Here is a 20,037-nt window from a genome sequence, read left to right as displayed (position 1 = left end):
ATTTTCTAGAAGTAATGCCCTATTCCAGTGACCCCCAACCTTGTGGGTACCAGGGACTGGAAAGAGATTTTTCCACAGACCTGAGAGGATGTAGTTTCATGTGCTTCTTCCATCCCGCGGATGGGGCTTTGCTTGTTTGCGCAGACTGGTTTCTGATATGCTGCAGACCAGTGTTGGGGACCTTGCCCCTATTCAATAGATCTGTCATTAAATCTCTTAATGATTGGAACCTGTTTTAGCATGTCTTCTTTAACAAGATTGTTTTCTTCCTTGTATCTAGATCAGGGGTGTCAAACTCGTGGCCCGCAGACCGGATGTGTTATGCGCTGGCCATGTCCACGCTCGTTTTAGCGAAGGGGAAAAAAAGTCACGATACATAACATGACACCATTGTGATGCCGTGAATTTGACACCCCTGATCTAGATAATATTCCTCAACTTGCTGAACTGGAGCTATTTGTAATGAGATACTTCAGCTACAAGCCTTTATCTTCCTCTCATAAATTTGTGACAGCAAATAAATAAGATGTATCCCAAGCAGGTGAGTTATCAAACACTTGTATCTAGTATCATTGTTTTCCATTTGATTTTATATTTTCAGAATCCAGAAAGGGATGTTATACTTTGTATGATTAAGCTACAGAGAAACCAGGGGATGTTTTCAGCCAATATGGAGAGATGATTCTGTGAAAGAGGAGGATTGCTGCAGAGAGCAAGCATGGCATTTGCCCAATCACACATCATGACGGCTAGAAGGCACCAACACAGTCGACTCATAATCGAAGTAGATGAGTATAGCTCCAATCCAACACAGGCTTTCACCTTCTACAACATTAATCAGGGACGTTTCCAACCCCCACATGTACAAATGTAAGTCCTACCATTCAGCTGATGCCGTATCACAGATTACAAAATGGTTATTGTTGTGTCAATGTGATCTGTCACGAAGCAGTCGCCATTCCATAACCCTCAAGAATAATTCCTAGGCGAAATAAATATTTCTATGAATAAAAGCAAAGGATAACTCTGTGGGTACACATGTATACATGTGTTGTGGTCCGCTGGCAGCCTGTGGAGCTGGCAGCAGAGTCGGACAGTGAGAAAGTTGGGGAGGATCATGGGCTAGTCCTGGAGTCTGGGTAGGGCTTGAACGAGGGCTCTGTGTCTGAGGCAGAGAGTGGGCCAGGGCCATCTAGGAGTTATGTGCTGCCTCCGGAGCCTCCAGGGTTGGACATCAGTGAAGCAGAGGAACAGGGGGAGCCTGTTCCCAATGCGCGCATGCGCAGAGCTGCCAAAAGGCAAGAACAATTAAGACAAAAGAGCCGACTTGGGAGTAGGGCTTGGAGAGGAGGAGGAGGAGGAGGAGCAAAGGCACATGAGCCTTTGCAGGAAGCAACTTTGTTCATTCTGGTCAATTTAAATTCTGAAGCTCCATTTTGACTGTGCTCCATGTGGCCTTGCAAAGGTCTTTGGCAGCTTGTCAAGGGAGATAAAGGTGGGTGCTTACCAGCCTTATCCCAAAGGACTGTGGCAGACTTTTGTCGGGCTCTTTACAAACTATTTGTGACTCATTACGGGCTGGGAATGAACCTAATTCACAGCCATTGAAGTAAAAAGAGGGTTTTCGGGACTAATCATGTGCTTTTTACTGTCTCAGGAAGCCTAGATCAGAACAGCATGTCATAAAGTAGCAACAGGCAGTTACAGGATTTTTAAGTACATTTGCTAACCGTACCGGGTAACCATACTGGACAGAAGGAAAAGGCGGGAATGACTGAAACTTTTAAATATATTAAGGGTGTGAATAAAGGCTCTAGAAGGCAGGATTTTCCATATTAAGTAAAAATCAAGAACACAGGGGCATAACCTCAAATTGACAGGAGGGTAGTTCAAAAGCAGTTAGTATTATTTCACAAAAAGAGTAGTGGAAGCTTGGAACCAACTTCCAGCAGAGAGAGTACGTCAGTTATCAGTCTCTGAGTTTAAACATGCTTAGAATGTCTATCTTCTGAGAAAAATAAAAAAAAATTTAAAAATTAATTAATTAAAAAGAAAACAAAACAAACAAATAAGCAAAAACACAAAGAGCAGGCTTGATGACCACTGGGTCTTTTTTTTTGCCATCAATTTTCTCTGTTTTTTAATGTGATATCTGTTTTAGGACAAAATATCTTATTTATTGTTTGGCTAGATCTGCACACTAACAAAAGAATGGCCAAGCTAATGAAATAATGCAAGCATTCATGTGAATTTTAATTCAGATCCAATGTGAATAACAGGATAGTAAGATGCAATTAAACAAAGCTTTATTTTTTTTTATTTTTTGGTAGATGAAAATATCTGTAAAGGTAATTTGCCCTCGAAGGTGATTTGCTTTTGATGTAACAGTAAGCACCTTAACTTCAAAATGAACACTATTAATAAAGTTGAGAGACAGAAGGGAAAGAGAAAAAAAAAATAACTATAACAACTAAATTCAGTATTAAAATATAAGACTAAGTATTTTCTAAGAAATAAAAATGAGCAAATGTTTTTTCTTTCCAATTAACAATTCTGATTAATTTCAACTAAATAATGTTCCTTCCCTTCCCCCCAGAAATCACGTATGAAGTAAGATTTATTTTTTTCTTTATTTGTAAGATGAAATCTAATTTGGAAGCAGAGATTGTACACTACCTCTCAAATTCTAGCAGACCTGTACCATTTTTTGGTCTGCAGAAAATATTGCATTTTTGTAAATTAAGTTTTCATGTATTCTACATGAAGTTAATTTTTTTTTAAAAAAGTGTTTGATTTTATTTATCTCTTGTGAGATTGATTTATCTCCAAAAGGAAGAGAAAACTCTGAAACCCTTTGCCACACAGCTTTAAGCTGCTGGTTTGGGACATTGCTGGAGAAAGTTTGTCAGTTTTGCTCTTTTATTTGCCAGAAGAGCGGTAGAGAATTCTGGGGCTGAAGTATGTAGTTCCAGTAGGTTTCTGGGTGTGGTTTCAAAACTCCAGCCTCTACCCTACAGGCTGATCTTTGCCTTTACAACACACACACACACACACACACACACACACACACACACACACTCCTATACTGAATCATGAAACTGTCTGTTTTTATTCTATCAAGGAAATATGAAAGTCTCTAAGGAAAAGTATTCTAATTTATTATTCTGTACAGTAACTTAAAATGTATAATTCCTAATTAGTTACATCTTACGTATACGTCAAAGGCTATTTGTCTGAAGTTTCACGTTAAACCTGTACTGAGATTTCATTTGATGCGTAATGCGGTAATAATGAAAAGCACGACAATCAAGCCTTGCAAAATGTTGCCTCGAAAGAACTAGTTTTGCTCATAAGCCACAGTGTGTATTTTTAAGCTGCATTTAAATTTAAAATATTTAAAGGCAATCTGCAAATGAACTACTTTAGATGTAAAACCTAACTCAGAAAGTGCCTTTCATTAGGAAAAGTTTAAACATAGTTGTAATATAGCTACCGTATTTTTCGGACTATAAGACACACCTAGCTTTTGGGGAGGAAAAAATGTGCCTCTGCCTCCCAGCAATTTGCCTCCTTTCAGCAAACAGCAAACAGCAAACAGCCTAGTCAGCTTCAGCACAGCCTGATTTAGCACCAGCAGCTAATTGGCGTTTGGATCTGCCTCCCGGAATACCGCCTATCAGTTGTTTCAAGCTGCGTGGATCACCACTGCCCATCGGTGCCGTCGCCACCCATCTCCGCCTCCACACACCCCATTTTTGGCCTCCACGTGCCCCATTTTCAGCCTCTGCGCATCCCATTTTCGGCCCATTTCAGATGGCGGGGAGAGGCGGCATTGAAAAGGTGGTGATGGGTGGTGACAGTGGCGACAGACACTTTTGGTGGGAGTGCGTCTTATACACCGAAAAATACGTTATTTTGTCCAAGAATTGGTGAAAATGCTTGGAGTTGAAATATTCAATGCTAAGCTGAATATTTAACTTGTTTATCAGATACGCTGAAAACATACTTTATATTGTGGCTATCAACTCAATATGTGAATATAACATAAAGCATCTATATTTGTGTCTCAAACTTTATACGTAGGGTAGATCCTGTTCCACACGATGCTCCCAGACCTCCAGGATACACCCGTTTTGTTTGCGTGTCTGATACTCACTCCAGAACAGATCCCATTCAGATGCCATATGGAGATGTATTAATTCATGCTGGTGATTTCACTGAACTGGGACTTCCTAGTGAAGTGAAGAAATTCAACGAATGGTTAGGTGAGTATCATGTAACAAATAATTATGAAAGACTTGTTCAATCCCTTGATACCTTCTTTCAGGTACCTTGTAGATCAGGAGTGTCAAACTCAATTTCATTGAGGGCCACATCAGGGTTGTGTTTGACCTCAGGGGGCCTGGATGGGCATGGCCAGCTCTGGGGAAGCCTGCAGAAGAGGCCATGTGCTGCCTCCCCAAGCTCCATTTTCAGCCATGATGATCTCCTGCAGCCCTCTGCCATCAAAAACGGAGCTCGGGGAAGCAGCACATAGCCTGCCCAGGCTCCATTTTCAGCCATGACAGCTTCCTCTGCACGCTTCCCCGAGTTCCATTTTCACTGGCAGAGGCACTGCAGGGCAGTCCTTTACTGTTTCCAGGGTGGCCCCACGGGCCAGATCTAAGCATCCCGTGGGCTAGATCCGGCCCGCGGGCCTTGAGCTTGACATCCCTGCTGTAGATGATTGATGAGCACTTTTGAGTACAATTTTCAAGTCAGATATATATCTATTTAACCACCATGTCTTCCAGTTTACAATTTAACAAGTTTATTCTCATTTAGAAGATTCCTCAGATGGAGCAAGTAGAATAACAAGAGCTCAGCTTATTTATTTATTTATTTATTTATTTATTTATTTATTTATTTATTTATTTATTTATTTTATTTATTCTGTCAGTCATGTATAAGATAGCAGTTAAAAGTATAAATATAATTTGGATACATGAAAAGAGTAAGTAAAAAGGAATATTAGGACAGGGACGGTAGGCATGCAGGTGCACTTATGCACGCCCCTTATAGACCTCTTAGGAATAGGGTGAGGTCAACAGTAGACAGTTAAAGCTTAAAGTTTTGGGGGGTTGGGGAAGAAACTACAGAGTCAGGTAGTGCATTCCAGGCATTGACCACTTTGTTACTGAATTCATATTTTCTGCCATTGAGTTTGGAGTGGTTTACCTTGAGTTTGTATCTATTATTTGCTCGTGTATTGTTGTGGTTGAAGCTGAAGTAGTCATTGACAGGTAGGAGGACATTGTGGTAGATAATTTTATGTACTATGCTTCAGACTGAAGTTGGCGTAGTTCTAAGTTGTCTAAGCCCGAAATTAGATGGCATAAGGTATTTTATTATGGGTAGAGGAGTGGAGGACTCTTCACGTAAAATATCTCTGGACTCTCTCGATTGTATTTATGTCCGATATGCAGTGCGGGTTCCAAACAGATGAGCTGTATTCAAGAATTGGTCTAGCAAATGTTTTGTATGCTCTCGATTGTATTTATGTCCGATATGCAGTGCGGGTTCCAAACAGATGAGCTGTATTCAAGAATTGATCTAGCAAATGTTTTGTATGCTCTTCCACAATCTGGTAGACTCTAGGATTGAGGCTGGAAGAAGCAGTGGTATAAAAAGAAATCTGTACTTTAAGGGATTATTCCTACAGTATCTAACTAGAGAAACATACTTGCAATTGATGAGATGAACAACTGCTAGAATCATCTGTCCTTCTTTAGGCCCTAATGGAAATTCTAGAGGCAAAATGGAAGGAGCAGATACAGACTTCCAAAACTTACCATAATTCCAATTGTGGAACCCTAAGATAAAACCTCAGTTGTACCAATTAAATCCTCCCCTTATAGTTCTCTTGGTTCATGTCTGCTTCACTACTGACCCACCTTAGCGACCTGGGGAATGAAAAATAAAATAAAATTCCTAAGAGTAAAAGTCTTAAGAGGTTAGAAAGCAAATCATACGTCCCAAATTCTTAGCACATCCGTAAGTTTTATAGCTGCCAACAGATCTGCAAATCTCCTGTCTTTTAGAAAGAGAGAATATTGCAGAAAAGAGGAAGAAACTTCTCAGGCAACAAACATCAGTGAATTTTCTTTGCAATTTAGAGCCTGAACCACAACATCAGGATAAACCATCCCTTTATATCCTTTGTATTCCACCAGTGGACTTTGTCTTAAAAGCTGCATGACATGATCACAAATACAAGACCTTAGGAATTTAATTGGAGCCAATCAGTATCAAATGGAATCTGTAGGTACCTTGTATTTGAAGTCTGAATTTATTTGGAGGTGGGAAAAGATTTTTTAAAAAAGTTTTCCCAATAAAACATAGATCAAACATCATTACCTCTAAATTATTTTTTATGAACTGCGTTTGAACTAAGCATTCCAGTTTCCAAATATGGAAAAGAATCTCTTCAAGAAAACAGTACAAAAAATATTGCCAGCTCTCCCAGCCCTCTGGACTGAAAGTGAATAGAAATTTCATTCCACAAATAATTCCAAATTTATTCATTAGGTCAGGGTTGTCAAACTCAAGGCCCATTGGCCACATCCGGGATGCTTAAATCTGGCCTGCGGGACCAGCGTGGAAATATCAAAGGACCAGCCTGCAGTGCATCTGCTGGCCAAAACTCCCATCATGCCCATGCCCAGCTTGGCCACACCCACCATGGCCACACCCACCTCCTGGCCACACACACACACAGCCCCTCGAGGTCAAACTGATGCAGCCCTCAATGAAATTGAATTTGACACTTCTGCATTTAGGTATGGTACTATTCTCATAATTCAAGAGTTGTAAGCAGTCCAGCTGTATCTGAGTTTTGCATAATATTCAACCATTTCTATTTGTCAGGTCGATGGGGATGATTTTGAAGCAGGCAGCTACACCGAACCCCACTTTGAGTGACAGAATTCATTCCACCCATCAGCTCCCACACAGATTTAGAATAAGCAGGCATCCCACAAATTACAATGGGTGCATTTACAGATACTATATTCTTAGCAAATTCTTCATTCATCACAGTGAGATTTGGAAAGTTGCTGTCTTAATCACAGGCATTTGAAAAGAAATTCCACAGATTTTAGTGGGATCGTTCAGATAAATTGTCTTTGGTATAGAAGTACCTTTTTAGCACAGGCAATTATCTCTCTAAGATGTGTGTACCTTTTTCTATTCTGTTTATATATGGGCATAGAAAAATCCATTTCGTGCTTTACATTTTTATTTAATTGCTCACTTTTATGTGTTAGCAATGCTCAGATACAATAATTTAAAGAAGGCTTAAGAAGGTGTATTCATTTCCAGTGTTAATGTAAATTTCCCAGACTCTAGCCAACTGTTTAAACATAGAACTGTCAATGAGATGCTTAAAATGCAATCTCAGCAATGATATTATCTTTAGTGTATCACTCACTGCAGTATTCTAAAAGGCTGAAATGAGGAGAAGAAAGCTTTAAGTGGGCACTTATATGATTGCCACTTCGCTCATAGAATACTAAAATCTGTTCAACAAAATGCTTGGTGAAAAGTGAAACAATACTGCCGTAAGAAGCTTGCATTTATGCCTTACTGAAGTTAATGTGGCATTTATTTTTAAATTCCCCACTTAATTAAATATCCTTTTCAGCAGGAAGGAATCAGTAGATAAGGATTTAGGAATATATGTGTGTTGTGTCTGCGCCCCCCGAGCCGGGCCCCCTGCCAGAAAGTGACTTGGAAAGTGAGGGGGAAGGGCCATCAGGACTTACCTCTGGAGCACCGGGTCCTCTGGCTCAGCTCCAGGAGCCAGAGGCAGGCCAGGTGGAGGAGATAACGAGGCCTCCGTCCCCTGACTCTCCACTCCCCAGGCCACACCTCCAGACCCGGCTGATGGCAACCAGGCCTGGCTAGATCCCAGGTTTCGGAGATACGAGAGGCGGCTACAACAAAGGAAGGGGTGGGGCAGACCTAGAGAGTGCTGAGTCATGGAGCCACACCCCACAGAGTATAAAAGCAGCCCTGGCTGCTCTTCTGCTCCGTGACGAGCAAAAATTGAGCTGAACTATTTGACTCGTGGAGAAGTGAGCTGAACTCTTTGACTCGTGGAGAATTGAGCTGAACATTTGGCCTGGACTGCTGACTTCCTGGTTGCCTGGCAATCCCAAGATAAGGGAGACTTTGGCAGGCAGCTGCAGATTCCCTGCCAGGACTGATAGCAGCCATGAACTCAATTACTGGCTCGTTTAGCCAGCTCGCGTGGCTGAGGCCAGGAGGGGACAGAACAATGTGGGAGTTGTGCCAATTATAAGAGACCAGTAAAAAAAAAACCCCAATAATAAATATTTTGTCATTCAATCTGCTGCTCAGTGCTCAAGGAATTGATTCTGCTTTTTATACTTGAGATAAGCACTTTCGTTCATCCATGCAGTTGTTTACAGTTAGTCCTTGACTTACAACCATTTCTTTAGCGATTTGACCAAATTTACAACAGCACAGAAAAAAATTACTTACAACTGGTCTTTGTCAGCAACCAATACAGCATCTCCACTGTCACGTGATCAAAAATTGGGTACTTGGCAACCAGCATATATTTACGACGGTTGCAGTGTCCTGGGATCATGTGATCTCCATATATTACCTTCCCAGCCACAAGCTAGATCAATGGAGGAATCAGGATTCCCCTTAATGACCTTACAATTCATTAACAACTGCGGTGATTCACTTTGTGGCAAAAAAGTAATAAAATTGGGTATGATTCACTTAACAACCATCTTGTTTACAACAGAAATTTTGCTCCTAGTTGTGCTCGTAAATCAAGAACTACCTATATTGATAATTATTTACAATACTGCTTCATCTCATAACTCTCATTTCAATCCACCAACATAAAAGAAGTATTTTTATCCTTGAACTGACTTTGTCTGTAAAAAAAAACACCGTTGTTTGAGAAATAATGTTACTCTTTAAATATAAAATTTAGAAAATTACATAAGCTTTTAAGTTTTTGATGAAAGTTTCACTGTTCCTCAAAGCAAAACAAGGGGAAGTGATTCATGCTAGCCATTTATTTACATCCTGAAAATGATTTGATGTCAGGCTGAGTCAGCCATGGAAAGTGATTGAAAGAAAAAAGCACAGAAGACTGTAGAAATTCATTCATTCATTTATTTTTATTTATTTATTTTGTCAAGGATATATAAGATTACACATATAAGTATAAACACAATTATGAATAGAATAGAATTTTTTATTGGCCAAGTGTGATTGGACACACAAGGAATTTGTCTTTGGTGCATATGCTCTCAGTGTACGTAAAAAGACAAGATACATTCGTCAAGAATCATAAGGTGCAGCACTTAATGATTTTTTTTGTTTTTAGTTGCGAAGTCGTGTCCGACCCATCGCGACTCCATGGACAACATTCCTCCAGGCCTTCCTGTCCTCTACCATCCTCTGGAGTCCATTTAAACTCATGCCTACTGCTTCAGTGACTCCATCGAGCCACCTCGTTCTCTGTCGTCCCCTTCTTCTTTTGCCCTCAATCTTTCCCAGCATTAGGCTCTTCTCCAGTGAGTCCTTCTTTCTCATTAGGTGGCTAGAGTTTTATCTTCAGGATCTGGCCTTCTAAAGAGCAGTCAGGGTTGATCTCTTCTAGGACTGACTGGATTGATCTCCTTGCAGTCCAAGGGACTCGCAGGAGTCTTCTCCAGCACCAGAGTTCAAAGGCCTCAATTCTTTGGCGCTCAGCCTTTCTTATGGTCCAACCTTCACAGCCATACATTTAATGATAGTCATAAGCAATCATAAACTACTCAAAATTTCTACTACCGGTTCTCCAGAACCTGCTGGACTTCATCCCTGGTGTGCCCACAGAGAGGGCTCTGCGTGCCACCTCCGGCATTCGTGCCATAGGTTCGCCATCACGGGCATAGAAGAAGAAATTGGATGGACTCTTGTCCATTTCATGTAAATAAAAAAAGGAAAGGGATGTGGACCAGTTTTCCTCCAATCTAAAGATAAACTTGTAAAAATATGTCAGCGTTTCACCAATCCACTGTGGGAACGAATCCTTTCAAGCTGCTTATGCTTGCGGAAGTATTTTTGACAAAACAGAGACAGAATGTCTTCTTCAAGGACAGGAATTAGTTGAATGACAACATTGTGTGTTACTGTCTTCTAGAAACCATTACTGGACTGTTCTCAACTCTGAACAAGGAGCATCTGTGGATGAGCCCTCAGAAGTATAGGAAACTGTCTTATCTTAACTCAAATTATAGAACAGAATAGAATAGAATAGAGTAGAATAGAGTAGAATAGAATAGAATTGAATCAAAGCAGGATTCTTTATTGGCCAAGTGTGATTGGACACACAAGGAATTTGTCTTTGATGCATATGCTTTCACTGTACATAAAGAACAGTGGCCGGTGAATGGCGCAGGCTGGTAAGGCCTGTTATTAAGAACAGCCTGTTATTAAGAACACAAAGCCTGCAATTACTGCAGGTTCGAGCCCGGCCCAAGGTTGACTCAGCCTTCCATCCTTTATAAGGTAGGTAAAATGAGGACCCAGATTGTTGGGGGGGCAATAAGTTGACTTTGTAAAAATATACAAATAGAATGAGACTATTGCCTTATACACTGTAAGCCGCCCTGAGTCTTCGGAGAAGGGCGGGGTATAAATGTAAACAAAAAAATAAATAAAAATAAAATATATAAAATATATATATAAAAAAAACATATATAAAAATATATATATGGGTTTGTCAAAAACAGATCATGCCAGACTAATCTTATTGCATTCTTTGACAAAATGACAAAATTAGTAGACCGGAGGAATGCTGTCGATATAATTTACTTGGACTTCAGTAAAGCATTTGATAAAGTAGACCATAACCTACTACTAGATAAAGTAGAAAAATGTGGGTTAGACAGCACCACCACCAGATGGATTTGTAACTGGCTGACCAACCGCACTCAACGTGTAGTCCTCAACGGAACTACATCCACATGGAGGGAAGTATGCAGTGGAGTACCCCAAGGCTCTGTTTTAGGCCCAGTACTCTTCAACATCTTCATCAATGACTTGGACAAGGGGATAGATGGGGAACTCATCAAATTTGCAGATGACACCAAGCTGGCAGGAATAGCCAACACTCCAGAAGATAGGCTCAGAAAGATCTTGACAGACTTGAACATTGGGCGCTATCTAACAAAATGAAATTCAACAGTGAAAAAAGTAAGGTTCTACATTTAGGCAAAAAAAACCAAAATCCACAGGTACCGTATATGTGGTACCTTGCTCAATAGTAGTACCTGTGAGAGGGATCTTGGAGTCCTAGTGGATAACCATTTAGATATGAGCCAGCAGTGTGCAGCAGCTGCTAAAAAAGCCAACACAGTTCTGGGCTGCATAAACAGAGGGATAGAATCAAGATCACGTGAAGTGTTAGTGCCACTTTATAATGCCTTGGTAAGGCCACACTTGGAATATTGCATCCAGTTTTGGTTGCCACGATGTAAAAAAGATGTTGAGACTCTAGAAAGAGTGCAGAGAAGAGCAACAAAGATGATTAGGGGACTGGAGGCTAAAACATATGAAGAACGGTTGCAGGAACTGGGTATGTCTAGTTTAATAAAAAGAAGGACTAGGGGAGACATGATAGCAGTGTTCCAATATCTCAGGGGTTGCCACAAAGAAGAGGGAGTCGGGCTGTTCTCCAAAGCACCTGAGGGTAGAACAAGAAGCAATGGGTGGAAACTGATCAAGGAAAGAAGCAACTTAGAACTAAGGAGAAATTTCCTGACAGTTAGAACAATTAATAAGTGGAACGACTTGCCTGCAGAAATTGTGAATGCTCCAACACTGGAATTTTTAAGAAAATGTTGGAAAACCATCTGACTGAGATGGTGTAGGGTTTCCTGCCTGGGCAGGGGGTTGGACTAGAAGGCCTCCAAGGTCCCTTCCAACTCTGTTGTTATATTATATTATATTCATCAAGAATCATAAGATACAACACTTAGTGATAGTCAAAGGATACTAGTAAGCTATCAAATCATACTAGGAAACAATAAAAACAGTGTAAGTTGTAAAGACACAAGCAACATGGATATAGCCATAAGTGGGAAGAGATAGGAACTAGTAAGGATGAGAAGAAGAATAGTAATACAGTTTTAATAGATTATTTGACAGTGTTGTGGGAATGAATTGTTTAGCAGGATGATGGCATTTGGGGAAAAACGGTCCTTGTGTCTAGTTGTTCTGGTGTGCAGAGCCCTATAGCGTCGTTTGAGGGTAGAAGTTAAAACAATGTATGTCCAGGATGCGAGGGGTCTGTAGATACTTTCACAGCCCTCTTTTTGACTCATGCAGTATACAGGTCTTCAGTGGAAGGCAGTTGGTAGCAATTGTTTTTTTCTGCAGTTCTAACTATCTGTTGAAGTCTATGTTTGTCTTGTTGGGTTGCAAAGCCAAACCAGACAGTTACAGAGGTGCAGATGACAGACTCAATAATTCCTCTGTAGAATTATAATTATAATTAAGAATGAAGTAGTAATACTTTATTAGTATTCAGCTTTTCTATTCAGCCAGATTGAGAAAGGTGCTAAGTGTCAAACAGATGCAAAGAAAGAAAGAACAAAACATAATGTAAAAACAATGATAAAAATAAACTGCACGAAGACTATTAACATTTGCCTGTTTGAAAGATTGTGGCTAAATATTTTGGTAAAGGGAATTAATTCCACGATTCTCCATGTTAAAAGGAAACTTTCCAAATTACTAATGACTGGGGGAAAGACTAGGAGAACTATTTTGCAAAGTCATCAGAACCATAGTTATTAATTGATAAACCTGACATATCTGTAACCACCATCTTGATTGCAACTGCCACTATAATAAATGTACAGCAACTGTGTGTTTAGAGGAATTTATTTAAATAACCAACATAAACACAATCACTGAAGCAATAACACCAGCTAGCTTGAAGTAGTTGTGTTTGATGGATGGGTATCTTAGATGGCTGAAAAATATGTAGAAATAACAATGGGGATTAAAGTTATGAACATAAATTTAGCACGTTTTTTTACATATGTCAGAGATTTAAGAATAGCAGCTCAAAACCTGTATCCTAGATATATGTGAAAAACTGTGGGATGTTGGAAGTTTAAAAAGTACACAAGTAATTTCAGTGTATCTGAAAAGGAACATGATGATTTGCAGCGAAGGACACATTTGCTGCAAAGCATTTTTAATTCATTTCAATATTTAAATTTGTGATATAATTATCCTGTGCGCCCTGGATATTTATGCAGTAATTGTGAGATGAGGCTATTTTGAAAGTCCGTACAATACAGTCACTGGAGGAGTACATGTTTTATTGTTTCTAAAATCACAAAGGCATTGTCTCTCAGATGAGGGAAGGGCATGAGAGGGTGCCAGAGTTAAGGTCTGCTCCAGGGGGTGGGTTCTATTTACCTTTACTACCGGTTCACATCATGCCCGGGCATGCGTGCTCGCTCCGCTCGTTCCTACGCTCTTCTGCGCATGAACAGAAGCTTCTGCGCATGCTCAGATCACTTTTGATGACATTTGGGTCAGTGGGTGGAGCTTCCCACCAGTTTTACTTCCTGTTCTATAGAACCGGTCCGAACCGGGGGCAACCCACCACCGGTCTGCTGATGGTTAGGTTACTTCGAAATTAGTTAAGTTCACCATAAGGTACCTATGAGAGTACCTGTTTGATTCTCTGGCAATAAAGGTTGGGAACCTGACTAGATCCAGTTGGCACTCTGTGTCTGCTACACAGTTTTTAATGAGTGCTTTGATCTGATCATATCCCATGCTGAGTAGGAAACTTGGAGAGAAGTCCAAGGATAAGGTTTTAATTGCCGGGGCCTTCTTGTATATTGACTGAAAATCTTTCATCATAGCTGGGAGATGGTAAGGGGAAAAAGAGATAGCTTGAGCTAGTGGTTGAGAATGATACCAATACCAGTAGCATTTAGATTTACATATGTATGTATGTATGTAAGTCTAAATGCTATTGGTATTGGTATTCTCAACCACTTCACAGTGCTTTACAGTCCTCTCTAAGCGGTTTACAGAGTCAGCCTCTTCCCACCAACAATTTGGCTCCACATTTTACCCACCTCGGAAGGATGGAAGGCTGAGTCAACCTTGAACCTGGTGAGTTTCAAACTGCCAAATTATAAGTAGCTGACAGTCAGCAGAAGTAGCCTGCAATACTACATTCCAACCACGGCGCCACTGTGGCTCATCCACACTCTAGCTTCCATGTTCATGAGGCCTGTCTCCGGTGCTCAGGGTGTCATTAGCAGATGTATTTTGAGGATTGAAGGGTTGACCTTAGAAATTTGGATTGGACAAGTTCTAATTGTGCAGAATTGGGGAAGAGGCCCAGATGAACACCATAAAGAAGTTGTACAATTGTCTTGTCTTCAAATAATTTGAAAATGCATGTTTGTAGTACTCATATCTTGTCTTGAGGAATTTAAAGATAACAGACAAGTTCTCCTCTTTGAATTTTCAGCAGTGTAGTCCCCTTGGTGTTTTCTGCTGCTAGCAGAATGAAGAACTACTCCCACAGATTTGAAACAGGAGCCCTGCTCACTCATGGGGCTATTTATGTTACAGGAGTGGCTCTTGGGCCTTTTAGCAAATGGCATGATTTTAGTTTTCTGATAATTGAGTTCTAGCTGGTCTTCATTGTAGTATACCCTTAGTTCTCCCAGTGCTTTTTAAAGGCCAGTAGATGCCCTTGAAAGTGGTTACTCCAACCTCTTCATTGAGTAGAATAGAGATGTGACTTCCAACAAACGTTGGAAAGTGGATGTTTGTGTCGAGCAGATGGCCCACCGTGTTGATACAGAATTTGAATAAGAGTGGTGCCAATATGCAGGTGAAGTAGGTTGATAATGTATTTAAAACTATACAATTACCCTTCACTGACTTTAGCTTGGCTCATTGTATGAGAGCTCAAATTAAATATGGTGAAGCATGGATGAGGAAGACCCAGGTTATTTGTGACTCAGCCGTAAAGATATTTAGGGCCACTCATGCTCAAGGATAAACCGAAGGGGGATTCCAACATAATTCATTGTGAGTTTTTGAGAGAAAAAGCAAGGCATAAATGCAAAACAGTTGCCTGCTAATTCTAAGAATGGTGTGTTTCATCTTTAATATTTCTTTGGAGCGTCCACAAACATTTTCAGCACAATTCAGAATGAATGAATTTAAGTCAGAGTTCTTAGAATTTCCTGCCTGGATGAAATGCCTATTCTGGAAGTTCTTATTCTATCACACAGCTTGGCATGGTTTTATGTCATTTTTTTTAAAAAAAACACACACACACAAATGCAACACTGAACAAATGTCTGTTTTTCTCCTTTTTAGGTAGCCTACCGTATGAATACAAGATTGTGATAGCAGGTAATCATGAGCTGACATTCGATCAAGAGTTCATGGCAGACTTAATCAAGCAGGACTTTTATTATTTTCCCTCAGTATCAAAACTGAAGCCAGAAAGTTATGAAAATGTGCAGTCTCTCTTAACGAACTGCATATACCTGCAGGATTCAGAAGTAACAGTCAGAGGCTTCAGGATATATGGTTCTCCATGGTAAGCATTTAAAAGCTTGATAATGTTGATGAATGAAGAAATGTCCCGTTTGTATTTTTTATATATTGGTTATACAATAGCAGTGGCATTCGCCACACTGTAGAATGTAATATATTGATTGGTAAAGTAATGGATTCAAACACTTTTAATTAACTGAAATGATGCCCCTGGTGAATCAAGCAAAGACACACATAGACAGACACTGTTAATTGCGGATGGCAAGTCCATTTTTCAAAAGTTGTTTTTCCTTCTTTTGCATACACAAATGTGTCCCTTTTGAAGTGATGATGCCCTAGTATGTTCCGTATTTTTCGGCGTATAAGATGCACCGGAGTATAAGTATAACCTTAGTTTTTGGGGAGGAAAATAAAAAAAAGCTGACTAGCAGGTGGATTGGCCTCCCGGAATACCCCCAATCAGCTGTTCCCAGAGGTGAATTTTAGCAACAGGTTCCTTGGTTGTGAACTCTGTGCCTTGCTTTTTTTTTTCTGCCTCTGAAACTCTGTTTCAGGAAAAAAAAAAACTGCCTCTGAAAGCCTCCAAAACAGAACTTCAGAAAAAAAGCCTCTGAAGCTCTGTTTGGGAGCTTCTTTTCTGAAGCTCTGTTTGGAGGCTTCTTTTCTGAAGCTTCTTTCAGCCTCTGAAACCTCCGTTTGAGAAGCTGGGCGGGGCTACATTTGGAGTATAAGACGCACCCAGATTTTCACCCTCTTTTTTTGGGGGAAAAAGTGCGTCTTATAGTCCAAAAAATATGGTAATTTGTATTTCATCTTAAAGAATGCTTCAAACTTCAGAGAAATCATTCTCTCTCCAGACAGAAAGGCTAATCAATTAAAATTAGTTAAAATCACTAACTAATGAATTAAAAGAAGTTTTTAAATGATTGCCATTTCATTAGTTCATTGAAGGAAAGAGAAATTAATGAAAGTTCACAGGTAGAATATAATGCCAACTTCATTAAAATGATTTAATGAAGATTTAAACCATAGCCAATTCCAGGTAGAACCTCTAGAGCTGTTGATTTAGACCAAAGTTAACATATAATCTGTTAACAGTACTGAAAGTGCTGCGGTGAGTAATGAGAGCGGCCAATGATCCAATACTACAGTAGTGGCCAAAAATGTGGAAATCTTTTCGGAAAAGTATATTTTCTAAAACTAGCTAGTAACACCACTTTTTTTTGGAGTACTACCATAAAATTATATATCAATGAAAAGATAATTTAATCAAGAATGTAACGCAATAACTTTTATGAAGGATTTGCTATTAGAATAGCAATTACAGTATAAAGAAGAAAAGTGAAACACGTAGAAAAAGCAAGATATACAAAAATGATCACCATAGGGGAAAAAAATATACCAAAATTATCACGTCAATTAATACTTAGTTTGGTAACCTTCAGCATGAATTATGGCCTTAATCTTCCCATGGAGTGAACCAAGTCTTTTAGTTCTGCAGTTGTTATAATGTGAAAGCAAGATTGAATGATTGGTTCTATTAACTGGGTTTTATTGCTGGGTTGCTTCTGACTAACAAGTTTCTTTAGCTGACTCCATAGACTTTCAATTGGGTTAAGGTCTGGGCTATTCCCAGGCCATTTCAGCAGTGGAATATGATTAACTTCAAACTCCTCCCCCAAAAGTGGTGTTATTAGCCATCAAACCTCAAAAATACACTTTTTCCCAAAAGCTTTCCACAATTTTGGCCACTACTGTACATACAAGACTTCCTTGAATCAGATTGTGCTTCTCACTTTTAAAAATGTTTGATTCCAACAGCTGATGTGGAATTCAGTCCATATGAAGTCAATGGCACATTAAGCCACATTATGGTAAACAAAAAAAGATTTATTATGGCATAAGCATGGGACGTTATTAATTATGCCCCTAGGCAAAAGTAGATGAGATATTTGCTATGCGTGCAATTCATCTTCCAATATTACAGTGTCTTTTTTTGCTAAATTCAGTGGAAGGGAGACGGGTTAAACTTTCTGCCTGCAATCATTCCTTGATGAAGATCCATTCCTAGAACGGTTATTAGCTATGAAAGCAAAGACAGGATAAAGCTACTACATCCTTTTATCGTTGTAACTATCCTCAAGAGCTGTTCTAAATGAATTCTTTGTAGGTGTCATTAGTGATAGTGAAAAAGATGCTGATATTTTTTACACATTTTGGTTAATAATTCTGGCTGTTGATAGATTCTAAGGTTGTGGAAAGCCTTTGATAGAGGGGGTTTGCAAAGCACATTCTTTGAAACAAAATAGGTCAGTTCCAGCCACATCCTTTGCAAATCCTGCGTGGCCACATCAAATGTTCTCCCTGGCTAGCTCTATATATCCGTCGGTGAGCTGCTGATTTGTTTCAGAGCAACGGTTCTCAACCTGTGGGTCGGGACCCCATTGAGGGTCGAATGATGATTTGCCAGGGGTCGCCTAAGACCATCGGAAATATGGAAGTATACTTGCGAGTCGAAGAATCGCGCTCCAATGTTGACTCCACAAGCCAGCTGCAGGCTCTTCAAATCGCTAGCCGAATTCGGCTTCAGGTGCGATGAATTGAAAAAAGAGAGAAATCTTTGCTCTGATGTCTCCCTCTCAAGCCAGCTGCAATCACTCCCAATCGCTAGCCTAATCTGGCTTCAGGCACGATAAACTTAATAGAGGAGGAGTCTCCGCTTTAATGTCTCCGTCCTCAAGGCAATCGCAAGGAGTTCAGATCGCTAGCCAATACGGCTTCAGGCGCGATAAATTCAAAATGAAAATAATTTTACGGTTGGGGTCGCCACATCGTGGGGAATTGTATTAAAGGGGTCACAGCACTATAAAGGTTGAGAACCACTATTTCAGAGTGACCCAGTGAAAGAGTTGTCTGAATCTGCACATACTGATAACCAGGGCTACATTCTAAACTTAAATTACTTAATATTGTGAGCTACCCAGAATTATAGTGTGGTAAGATGGGCAGCTAATAAAATTTACAAATATATAGATAAAAAACAGTTGTACAACTCTTGAAAAAGGATATGGCTGCTTTAATAAACTGTTTCTTCATGCTAATACACTCTGACAGGCCTCTTTCAAATGGTTAGATTGGTGCAAAAGGACACATGTCCAAAATGTTCATAAATTTAGAAGGAAAAGGAGTGTAGAGCTGAACGACAAATTCATGAAATGCAGCAAGCCAGATCTGTGATCTGTAGGGTGATTGGTTAAAATTTACCCTCAGCTATCCTGATGCTACTTTCTGGATCTTTATAAGAAGCTATTGAGCTGCGGTGGCACAATGGTTAGAGTGCAATACTACAGGCTACTTCTGCTGCCTGCCGGCTGCCTGCAATTTGGCACTTCAAATCTCACCAGGCTCAAGGTAGACTCAGCCTTCCAACCTTCCGAAGTGGGTAAAACGAGGACCCAGATTGTTAGGGGCAATATGCTACTCTGTAAACCGCTTAGAGAGGGAATACTGTGAAGCGGTATATAAGTCTAAGTGCTATTGCTACCTGTTGCATGACAGATATTTCTCAGATATTTCTTTTCTGCACTGAGTACCCTGAAATTATCTAGCTTGCTTCTTTAAAAAAAAATCTGTAGACTGAGAGGAATAACATTTCTTTTCTTAAAATTAGCATCTGCTGGAAGAAATCTCTCCATTAATCCCTTTTGTTCAGAAGGGGAATTTTGTACTCAGCCCAACTTCCCAATTAAAAATAATATTTAATACCTGTAAAGAAGCAGGTTCTACTTTAGAAAGATCTGTGGTGTAATAAAACAGTTTGTAAGATGCATGTTGCTCTTTTAAAAAAAAATATTCATGAAACAAATGGAAAAATTCAGGCAATTTATAGCCCACACAGTGCCCAAAAGAAGAAAGTACAGATTGTTCTACGGAATGAAGAATTTTTATCCTTTTTCCATTTAAAAACAATCCAATTTACAGTATTATATGGCTGATAAAGTTGATACAGAAGCCTTTGTGAAGAAGCCGTTAAAAATCTCAGGAGCTGGAACTGTGATTAAATACAATTTCTTGTGATCATAAGATGGGGCTTAAAGGCACTACTCATCAGTCTTTCTCCTGACAAAATTATTCAGCTTTGTTATAATGAAAATCTCAGGCGAACACAGCTTTTTTTCCCCTTTGGAGCCAGCCTTGATTCTTTTAGTGCAATATCTATACAGTGCTAAGTTCAGATAACTAAAGTTTATATCAGAAATTTTGTGCAGTGGTGGGATACAACCAGTTTAACAACCGGTTCTGTGAGCGTGTGCTTTGCGTGTGCACATGCCTAATGTGCTTGCGCACAGCGTTCAAAATACAGCAATTTGAAGCTCAGTTGCTTACCTTTTAAGGCAGCCTCGGTAAGTA

The 20,037-nt window shown here is 39.8% G+C and overlaps 1 protein-coding gene across 1 annotated transcript in view; it reads left to right on the top strand.

The window, feature by feature from the left end:
- Nucleotides 1-718: 718 nt before the first annotated feature.
- The window catches only part of MPPED1 (metallophosphoesterase domain containing 1), a 75,036-nt gene continuing 55,717 nt past the window's right edge, over nucleotides 719-20,037 (top strand). The window contains exons 1-3 of the mRNA XM_058190530.1: nucleotides 719-870; nucleotides 4,084-4,265; nucleotides 15,445-15,670. Coding sequence (XP_058046513.1) covers nucleotides 719-870; nucleotides 4,084-4,265; nucleotides 15,445-15,670 — 560 coding nt within the window. The remainder of the gene's footprint in view (nucleotides 871-4,083; nucleotides 4,266-15,444; nucleotides 15,671-20,037) is intronic.

The sequence above is a fragment of the Ahaetulla prasina genome, chromosome 7 (genome assembly GCF_028640845.1).
Source record: "Ahaetulla prasina isolate Xishuangbanna chromosome 7, ASM2864084v1, whole genome shotgun sequence".
NCBI classification, from domain to species: Eukaryota; Metazoa; Chordata; class Lepidosauria; order Squamata; family Colubridae; genus Ahaetulla; species Ahaetulla prasina.
Note: the sequence above shows the minus strand (reverse complement) of the source record. Positions and strands in the feature narration are given on the sequence as shown.